Genomic DNA, 10,968 nt, shown 5'->3' on the forward strand with positions numbered 1-10,968 from the left:
AGAGGCTTTCGACCTAATCCTCATGTTTATGAAACTGCCCTGGCATTTGTGTGTATGGGACGTTCACTGTTCCAGCGTAGGATTCAGAAACTCTGTTTTCACTTGAGCTGAGACTTACTCCTCTAAAGCAGCCTCATAATCCCTGATACTTTTGTGGTCACTTTATGGCCTCTTTGGAAGCGTGTTATTTAGCTCGTTTTGGTTTTAAACACCAATAAAGTTTATTGTAGTACCTTCCTTAAACATAGTCCTGTTTGGCACTGTGTTTGTCTGTGTAGCTGTTTTGTGTTTTTAAAATAATCTGTTACCTCCACGGTGAAACCTCATATATATTACATTACTATGTATATTTTTATTTGGCTTCTTTTGTAGAGTGAAGAGTTCAAACGTGTTTATTTGTGCATTCATATATATATATATATATATATATATATATATATATATATATATATATATATATATATATATATATATACATATATACATATATACATATATATATATATATACATATATATATATATATATATATATATATATATATATATATATATATATATATATATATATATATATATATACATACATATATATATATATATATATATATATATATATATATATATATGTATATGTATATGTATATATATATATATATATATATATATAAATAAAATGTCCTTATTTATGAAAGAAAAGCAGTTTTTTCAATGAAGATAACATTAAATTAATCAGAAATCCAGTCTAGACATTGTTAATGTGGTAAATGACTATTGTAGCTGGAAACAGCTGATTTTTAATGGAATATCTACATAGGGGTACAGAGGAACATTTCCAGCAACCATCACTCCTGTGTTCTAATGCTACATTGTGTTAGCTAATGGTGTTGAAAGGCTCATTGATGAGAAAACCTTTGTGCAATTATGTTAGAACATGAATAATCACAAATTTCCAAGAAAAAAAAGTGCCGCAAATGCTTTACTCTGAGCTGTAAATATACCTTTTGGGAAATCAGTTTCAGAAAACTTCTTGTGCATGTGAGAGTAGATCAGTGCTGAGATTGAATCAATTTCAGCAAAATGGTTAGAAAGTTATTACTAATATGCTCTATTAACTTCAATGATATGTGTTGATTTATGTGTTTCGTTTGTGGACTTGTACATTTGCATGTTTGACTTTAAGACGTTTTGTTCCTTTATCATGTTACTTTCATAAATCTACAGTAGTTCATTTGTGTAAAAGTAACAGAAAAGACTTGTGCAGAGAAAAACACAAAAAGCTGATTTTCTGCATTTTTTCATAATTAATATTACATAATTAATATTTTTTTAAAGTAATTCAAAACAGAAGCTTTGGCAACAAACTACTGGACTACTAACTGTGTACAACAGAGCCAAGTAATTAGTCAGTAAGCTAAATAAACTAGCTTAACGACAGAAAACAAATATTGGCAACTGTTAGCATAAGCAATTCATTTTAAAAATAAATTCTTTTTGGACTGTTGTTATGACAAAAGCAGCAATGTGATGATGCTTTAAGATTCAGTAAATTCTATTTTCTTTTCACAGTTTTCTTCCCTTTTATTGACCAAACAATTCATTGAAATAATTGATTTACAGATAAATCACTAAAATAATCATGAGTCACAGTCCTATTTGTTTGTTACCAAAGTTTGTGTTACAGATATTAATATAGCAGAGGACACCTTGTAAAATTTTAATATCCTTTTCATCTTCTTGACCCAGATTATTCTTCAGTCGATGCACAAATACAAGCCACGTGTCCACATCATCCGGCACAACCCTCGGATGGACTTGTCTCAGATCCAGTCGCTGCCTGCTGAGGGAGTTCACAGCTTCTCCTTCCCAGAAACCGAGTTCACCACCGTCACAGCCTATCAGAATCAACAGGTATCTCTAAAACACACTGCATCCCCCTATAAAGCAGGAGAACATTGTGTAACATAATCCTGAATGTGAGTTTTCAAATTAAACACTAAAGATAAACTCAAAATGTTGGTTCTGTTCTTTAAGCAAAAAAAATGTAATATTTTATAGAAATGAGCCAGTGACTCTCTTACTAATTTACATTTCCCATCCTTTGTGTGCCAGAAAAATTCAAAAAGCAGATGTTTAGTCTTTGTCAGCGACACAGTGGTCGTTACGATGATCCAGTCAACAGCTCGGGCTCTTTGACCTCCCATTAAATGTTTGAATCTGCACATTGTGCAGCTGATGAGGCCTAATTCCATGCGGTCTCAGTGAAATCATAAATTTACGGTGTCTTGATTTTCTGCCGGGGCCAGATTCTCAGAGCGGGTGTGTGTGTTCCTGTGCAGGGGAGCTGACCCTGCTGCTGGCTACCATTCCTGCAGTAACAGAGCCGTCCACCGGGACTACCAGCTCTTTTCATCAGGGCTCATTTTACTATCAGTGAACGTATTATTACAGAAACTCAGTAACGAGCTGTGACTGTGCCGACTGTTGGAGTCCACAGCCTATTAAAGCGCAGAATAAAACTCTGTGACCCCAAAGCCCCTTTTCTCCAAGAGCCCTGTTTGACATGGCTGATCGCCCTGGGTGCTGCTGGGAGATGCAGTCCCAGAGGGGGGGGCTGTGCCACTCTCCACACTGTTGTAAAGCTGAGCTCATTGTTAGCTTAACACGTCAGTGGCTGACACGTCCCCTCTAACCCATGTCTGTTCCTCTCTCCCGGGCAAGATCACAAAACTGAAGATCGACAGGAACCCCTTCGCCAAAGGCTTCAGAGATCCAGGAAGGAATAGGTACAAAAAAACCTCACTGAACACTCCTTTTTTTCTTTTTTACCTCAGAAAGCACTCCACTAAAGGACCCAAGAGGGATTTTAAGTTAAACCACTGAAATTTGAAGCCACATAAAACCTTCAAATAAAACCGAACTGTATAGTGCAGAATTTCACACCTCTCAGAACCAATATTTAAATACCTGGAATAACATTTGTTACTGCTTTTACAGTATATATGTGGGTGTGTGTTTGTATGAACAGGGGGGTTTTGGATGGCCTGTTGGAGTCGTATCCCTGGAGAGGCCCGCTCAGCTTGGACTTCAAGCCTTTCACCATACAGCTCCAAGGTAGCGGCTCTTTTTCCTTCTCTGGTCCAAACTGAGGTTTTTGTTTTTTAATGTTGTGTTTGTGACGTCTGTTCACAGGGAGCTCAGCGTCGCCCAGCAGCGGAGTGAAAAGCCTCCTTCCTTTTTCTTCATCATCACCCCTTCACCCGTTCTCAGCGCTCCCCTGTCAGGACGCAGCTCTCCTCACCCTCCCCCTGTACGGCAAGACGTCCCCGGCCTCACCCGCCATCTCCCCGCTGGCCAGCCGAGCCTTCTCCTCCCTGGGAGCCGACAGACTGAGAGGCCTCCCCCCGCTGCCTCCGCTAACAGACCTCCCGCTCCTCTCGGCATTGCAGGGGAAGAAGCCTCCCCACTGCAGGGACCCATGTCCTCACGCGTCTCCGGGGGCCCCCTGCCCGATCCCTCTCCACGGCCCCCTCAGCCCTCAGGGGCCCTCTCTCCTCCCTCATCTCTCCGACACTGCGGGCCCCTACTGCCTCTACCACTACAGCTTCCCCCTGAGCCCTCAACTCACAGCTATTTCCCGGCACGCCAAACTCACCGAAGACTCCACAGACTGTCTGCTGCGCCAGTCTCCGTGGCACCCGACCACCAACCACTGCCTCTGACAGCTGGACCGCACTTGCAGGCTCCGGCCCATTGAGAGTAACAAGCCAAAGCTTATTGCAACAAAACAGAGGAGGCCGATTCTCTATTCGAGCGAGACTCAAAAGAGAAGTGCGGCTGCCGGGACGTTTTTGTATTTAAAAAAAACTATTTTATACACTGTGTTGGATTTACCAGCACATGAAAGTGAAGCAGCAGCTATGCACACTCATCTAGAGGCCAACAGTGGAGTAAACAGAAACATTTCTGTTCAGGCAGGAAGCAGATTTTTATCTGGGACAGAAAGCCCAGTTTTATTTTGCTACACAGAATCTATCCTTGACATTTCAGTCTCCCTGTTTAACCTCTTCAATGGTGTTACCAAAGAGCATCAGCAGTACGACCTGAGGTATGTAACATGACAATGACTGTTAAAACTGACCATTATTAAAGTATTTTTCATATCTTTGAAGATCAATCAAGATAGAAATGTTGTTTTGTTCCAAACAAACTTTCAGTATGGATAAAGAAAGTGAAAGATGGAAATACATTTCCCATGTTTTCCTGTCGTATTGTTGCAAAACGAAACACATGTTGTACCACAGGAAGTGACTTTGAACAAGAAATGATTATAGGACGGATATTATGTTGTAATTAGCAGCTAGCATTCATTGAAACTGAACAAAGACGTATTTTGTGTTCCTGAGTTGAATCTCAGTATCAGGCTTGGCCACCCCCCGACTAAAAACATGAGCTCATCAAGTCTGTGATTTTTAGAGGAAGAAACAACAGCTGCCAGAATTCAGGCAGCCAGTTTCCATTCCTGTGCTTTATTACCAATAATAGGACTAATCAGAGATGCATGGAGGTGAAACGGTTATTCTACCGAGACCTTTATTAGTCTGTTACAGGGCTGGAACAAGGCTCTGAAACTGTCCAAAGCGGTCGTGTCATCGCTGTTGTGTTGCAACGTTGTTCCAGGATCAACAGTAAATCAATACTGCTGCTTGACTTTTGGAGTTGTGGTGAAGGCTTTTCAGAAAAAGGGAATTTCATAAAGAACAGGGAGTCGAATGAAAACCACTCACTACTGTGGGGAAACACAACGCTGTGTTTTTTTGTCCGAACCAAAGGAGGGCACGCCCGTTCAGCCGCTGATGTGATAATTCCTGCCTTCAGCTCAGGCTCTTGACCAATCCCTCCCTCCTTGCATTTCGGCAGAGCTAGGAACAGCGGTTTAGGCAAAGCGGGGGGAAATAGCCTGTTTCCCGACAAACGGTCATAACCAAACAGCAATTTACTTGTCATGGCTGAGCGTGGCAGCGAGCTAACGTGCACTGGACGTGGAAATAGCAGGAAGGAGTTAATTGGAGGCAAAAGGGGGGATGGCCCGAGATTCGGCGAGCTGTCAGGTGCAGCGCTATCAAACAGCCTGCCCTTTGTCTGCAGACAGACGTAATCTGCGCCGGTTATTTGATACTGTCTGTCATTTCCATGTTTGGCTACGGGGGACAATCATTTTAAACTCCCAAGTAATTCCTGATCTTTCAATTAGGCAAATTGCTTTCATACCGGGAGAGCTGAACTCTGCACCTGCCACTCTCCAGAACAGGAGAGCACACACACTTGTAGCAAAAAATTACAAGGAAAAAGATGTCAGAAACTGTCATTTTTAGCATCCAGTTACTGCTATACCATGTTGCAAGCTGCAGAAAAATGTGTACATGTCGATGCATGCATTTTGCAAAGGTACAAATAGTGTTTGATGAAGCAATTCATAGCAGTAAGAGAAATAGTTGAACGTTTTAGCAGTTGCTCATGTCTTGATGAGTTAAATGAGAAGTTTGATGCCATTCTCGAGTCTTAATAGGAAGTTCAAGATTAGTTCAGATTAGCACAAAGCCTGGAATCCAAGTGAAACAGCATGCAACTGCTGAGTCAACCTTTTCATCAGGCTTTAGATGAATATCCATTTCTGTTCGTTGTGAATTTGCCTTACAACATGTCAACATAATAATCTTGTAGGTGGCGGCTGCAATAACATGGAAAGCGTGCTGATTTAAGTTAGCAATAACAGAAGGACGGACGTTTTCTGGGCCGTTCTAGTGATTGACAGGCAGTAAAGGCAGAGAAATTTGACCCTGAAGTCATTTGTTTCCAATCATGTGAAATGGCATCCTGAAACAGGAGAGAAGCCTCGACACAGAGCGGGGACATGTAAATATACTCTGCCTTCATTAGATTAACACACACATGCTGCACAAACACATGTATGTCAGTTATCTCCTAATAATATTCGCCGTACACTTAAGCTGCACGCGTCCTCTCGCCCGTTCAGCTTCGTGCCCTGCAGCTTCACTCGTACTTGGCTCTGTGCGTCTCTTGTGAAGGTTTACACTGGCCGCTATTTTCTCTGCAAACTCAATAAAAGCTGATTATTTATCAGGTTAGATTATGGGACATGACTGAGCTCAGCTGTAAAATTGAAAGTGAAACCAGCTGTGGCTGAAATTGAATTACACTCGGTGAGTAATGTGAAAAGCAAGAGCAGTTTAACAGTTATTAAGCGCTCCTCTACTACCTTATCAAGCAGCCAGACGCTGTACGGTCGCAGTGAAAGTGCTACTCTGTTTCTCAACATTATTTCTTTTCTATTTTAACCCTTAGATGCACGAGTGATGGGACCCTACACTCTTCCATAAGTGGGTCATAAATGACCCCTATAAGAATCAATGTGTTGGTTAAGAAAAATAATTTTTTTTTATTGTTTGAATTATATGTCGGTCCACACAAGAATGATTTCATGTTTGACACACAAACCTATCAATCAATATGTAGCTATATGAATAAACGCACACATGCACACTCACACAAACACACTTAATACATAGACTAATTCTAGCTAGCTAGCTAGTGTTAACTAACTATAAAGTAGGCTAATTTGATGATACATAATAATAACACAAGAGTCTAGAATGTGCAAGTGTGTCTAGAATGTGCAAGTGTGTTGAAAAATATCAATTTGTTGACATCAAATTTTTTCTGAGGTAAAACATGTAGATAATACTTACATGTATCAGGTCTTGCTGTGTAAAATAATCTTCTTAATCGGAGACATTTCAGACGTTGCGTGTGTGGTCCACAGTAAATATATTCCTGACAGTTACAGTTGATAAGAATCACAGGTTTCCATGAGATTCTATGGGAAATGCATGCGGGTCATTTTTGACCCACTTATGGAAGCTTGGGGTAGTGATACAAAGATGCTAATTTCTTAAAAAGTATAAAAGGTAACTGAAAATTTAAATGGAATGATCTCGAAAACATGTTTTTTGAGGAATACCTGAAATATGAAATGATAGCTTTTCATAACAAAGATCTTGCAAGAGAACGACCTCACCGGGTTATTTTTGACCCACTTATGCCTCTAAGGGTTAAATGCACCTCTGTTACTGGAAATATCAGAAACTTTGTCTCGACTCTTGAGATTCTCTTCTTAGACGACAGAACCAGGAGTCTCCGTGGATTTGCATGTTGCTTTGTGCTATAAATGTGTGTATTCCTTGCAGCGCGGCCACACTTGTGTGCAGACAGGGGTCACTGGGGCTTTGCAAAGGCATGTGCGCCCTGACAAGCGGCTGTCTTACAGGAGCAGAGGTTAGATAAGTGGAGGACCAATGGTTTTAACATGTGGCCTGGCAGCTGGCCTGCGTGTTTGTGTGTGCGTTCTGGAGTTTCCTCTCAGAGCTCCATCTGGGCCTCAGACTGATTCAGTCATTCATCAGAGAATGTGTTAATCACCCACACTCCTTAACTCGCACCTCAACTTTTTATTTTCACCTTGTATGCTTCATTTTTGTGGCACAGACACTCAGTGCCATTCTGCTTTGTGTTTCTGCTGAGAAAAATATTGCACTTTAACCCACTTTGATGCATTTAGAATCAAAAGAATAATCTCAATGCCCAAGCAGTTTTTCTCAAGAATCAGCAAATCCCCAAATGCATTATTCTCTTCAGACAACTACTTTTTGATAATAGGTGTACTTTGAGTTGCATGTGAATGGTCCTGTTTTGCCATCATCACGTTTAGTGTAATTCAATTACTCTCCCCTTTCTTGTTGAATGTTTTATCATGAATGGAGCTGTGTGTGTGTGTGTGTGTGTGTGTGTGTGTGTGTGTGTGTGTGTGTGTGTGTGTGTGTGTGTGTGTGTGTGTGTGTGTGTGTTTGCGCGTTTGCGCGTGCGTGTTTGCGCGTGCGTGTTGGTGCAGGGTGGTTGGAAGAGGGGCTGTCAGCACTGTTCCCTCTAAGCTGCGCGCGTGCGCAATTGCGCACTACTGACACGGTCTCCGCGCACAGAAAATCTGTGCTGCGCACAAAAAAAAAATCCAACCTAAATTGTAAATAAAATAAACACGTAACAATTCATTCTGTGCTATTTTTCAGTGTGAGTCAGTGAGTGACCGGTGACTGGCTGCTGCAGCCAATGATGCGATTCACATACGTATTTACCATAGACTGTATATAATGGTATTTACGCAGCTAATCAACGTCATTGACAGGCGTCCTTATGTGCAGCTACCGTTGTTGTCATAGATATGAATGAGTAGATAGGACACGCCCCTTTGAGCTGCGTGCTACAGCGAGGCTAAGCTAGTGGGGGAAAAGTTTCAGTGCATTCCGTTGATGTAGACGGCGTGAAAACGGAAACAAGAAGTATGCTGGCTCACTGTACTGCATACAGTTACACACTACGTCGTACGATTGAGACAAGGAAACTTGGAATGACTTTTCATAGGTAAGAATAGTTTTTGGCTGTTTTTTCATTATGAAATCTTGTTGAGAGCTTCCAGTCTATGAGAGCTAACTAGTTAGCCACTAGCAAAACGCTAAGGCGAGCTAGTAGCTTGACAACCAAATACCAGACGATTAATAGTAGCTGTAGTATAGTTGTACAAGCAGTAGTAGTAATGCTAAAAGTACAAGCAGCAGTAGTAGTAGTATAAACAGCTGTTAGAGTCGTAGAAGTAGTATCAGCATTTGTAATAGTATTACAAGTTGTAGTAGCAGTCCCAGTATCAGCAGGAGTAGTGTGTACTACCACTAGTACTAGTAGTAGTCACATTGCTATTACTACCACCAATACTACCAATAGTAGTTATAAAGCCTAACTCATGTATATCCAGATTACCATCTATGTTCTTCCTCCAAACCCATTTTATGATTGGGATTACAGGCAGTTCTTTAGGACTGCTCTCAAATCATTGAAATGTTACTAAACAAGGTTATACTAATCAAATTAAATAGCTCTGGTCTCCAGTATATTGGCGAATTCAGTTCTTTGTACTTAATTTATTAGCATGATTTCTTTTTAATATGTTGTGTACAGACTTAATTACTTCTCTGTCTACTTTTCTTACTCCATGTAGCTTTCCCAGAAACTATGGGTTGAGGAGGAATTGGAAGTTTGTCGGCTTAGACCTGGTGTCATTCCATCAGTGTTAAACTTCCTGGCTCATCTTGGAAGAGTACGTGCCAGAAAGACCACGACCAAGCAGCCTTGAGATCTTAGGCAGCGTCTCCCTGAGGTGGGTATCAACAGTGTTCATGGTCAGGTCTGTGGTAATCCCATCAAAAAACAAAACAGAAAAAAATCTAGATTATAAATCAACATGTAACCAAAGCACTCTGTGTATAACTCCATAGTATAGGATGTAGTTCAGAAAACGTCAAAGTATAGTATACTGTACTCAAGAATAACATAGTATGGCCTGTAGTTCATAGTACAGCATGTTGGCAAGAAAAAAAAAACAAAACAGATTATTATGTGGTTCAAAAATTGCAAAATGATAGGATGTTGCCTAAAATTGTCATGTATGATATGTGGTTCAAAAAATGTCATAGTGCAATGTATTGTCAAAATAGTATGTTATTCAAGAAAACATCAGAGTATAATATGTCGTGTAAAAAATGCCATAGAATAATAATTTCATTGCACAAGTAAAAGTATAGTAACTTTTAAAACTGTTCAAATTCTTATATGTTGCTAAAAAAAACAAAAAAACTAAAACAAAAAAAAGTCACAGTAATATGTCAATTAAAAAAGCCTATAGCATAGTGTGTCGCCCAACAAACATCAGAGTATAGCATGTCACTCTAAAAACGTCACAGTATAGCCTTTAGTCCACAGCTGTCAGTAGGTGAGGAGCAACACAAAAACAGTCCAAACGCTGGTTTCCAGAGGGTTAGATGTTTATTTATTTGAAAGAGTAAGTTTACAACACAACATGTGAGGGGGTTAAAAGCAAATGGGTGTTAGTAAAATAAAAATAAATAAACAGAAATAAAAGTGAACTTCCTGTTGACATTGATGGGCATTCCAACCAGGAACAAAGTAAAAGATCATCAATACGGAAAAAAACTCTTCCTGTTCACCTCTTAAAACCCAAAAACACACCGCAGTAGCACCTTAAACTAAAACTACCAATGGGTTCCCTGTTTTCCTTTCTGAACAATTCAAAGGTCCCTCTCTATCTCCCCACACATCCACCAACCACTGGAACACATCTCCAAAGTTCTGCCGGGCCAGCTCAGCTTCCCCTCAGAAGAAGTGCCGCCACCTGCCAGATGAAGGAGCCTTTTGAGAGGCAGCTGGCATCGTGATTGGACTGTACTTTGGTCTGTTCCAATCCAGCTTCAGCTCCAGAGACGGCAGGCGGGACGAGTCAACGGAGGCCGGGTGGACGAAGGCATGCAGCTGAGTACAATCCAGAAAACAACAGAGGAGGAGTGCAGCAGCCCAGAGCCAGAACAAGCAGAGTAGCATCGTATGTCTCTTAGAAAACATCATAGTATAGCCTTTGGTATGAAAAAACGCCATCATATACATCGTATATTGTACAAATAACAAGTCAAAGCAAAGAGACATACATTGTAGAATTGTAGTAATTGTGGACTGACTGATGTACTGATTATCAGTATTTTATTTTTTACTGATTTACGGTAATAAATACATTTAAAAATGGCGCTACTTTGGCTCTGAACCTTTATCTACCTGTGGTCGCTCTGTCTTCTGGAGTGATTTGATTGGTTATACGTCATGAATAAAACTCCTTTAACTTAACATCTGTAAACAAAACAAAAACGTATCACTAAAGTCCTCTGTTAGAGTTTGTGTTCGTCTAAGTTTAACTCCAAGATTTTAAATACTTCCATTTACTGCAAATGAATATCTACTCCAGATGTCTCATTAATAATCATTATCAGCCTTA

The 10,968-nt window shown here is 40.4% G+C and overlaps 1 protein-coding gene across 2 annotated transcripts in view; it reads left to right on the forward strand.

The window, feature by feature from the left end:
* tbx22 (T-box transcription factor 22) overlaps positions 1-10,727 on the forward strand; it is a 33,777-nt gene extending 23,050 nt beyond the window's left edge. For both annotated transcript variants that reach the window (XM_023272274.3, XM_035949058.2), the window contains 5 exons: positions 1,746-1,910; positions 2,721-2,785; positions 3,028-3,113; positions 3,192-9,285; positions 10,220-10,727. In XM_023272274.3, the coding sequence (XP_023128042.2) occupies positions 1,746-1,910; positions 2,721-2,785; positions 3,028-3,113; positions 3,192-3,721 (846 nt within the window). In that variant the 3' untranslated portion in view covers positions 3,722-9,285; positions 10,220-10,727. The remainder of the gene's footprint in view (positions 1-1,745; positions 1,911-2,720; positions 2,786-3,027; positions 3,114-3,191; positions 9,286-10,219) is intronic.
* Positions 10,728-10,968: the final 241 nt, after the last annotated feature.

The sequence above is a fragment of the Amphiprion ocellaris genome, chromosome 13 (genome assembly GCF_022539595.1).
Source record: "Amphiprion ocellaris isolate individual 3 ecotype Okinawa chromosome 13, ASM2253959v1, whole genome shotgun sequence".
Taxonomy (NCBI): domain Eukaryota; kingdom Metazoa; phylum Chordata; class Actinopteri; family Pomacentridae; genus Amphiprion; species Amphiprion ocellaris.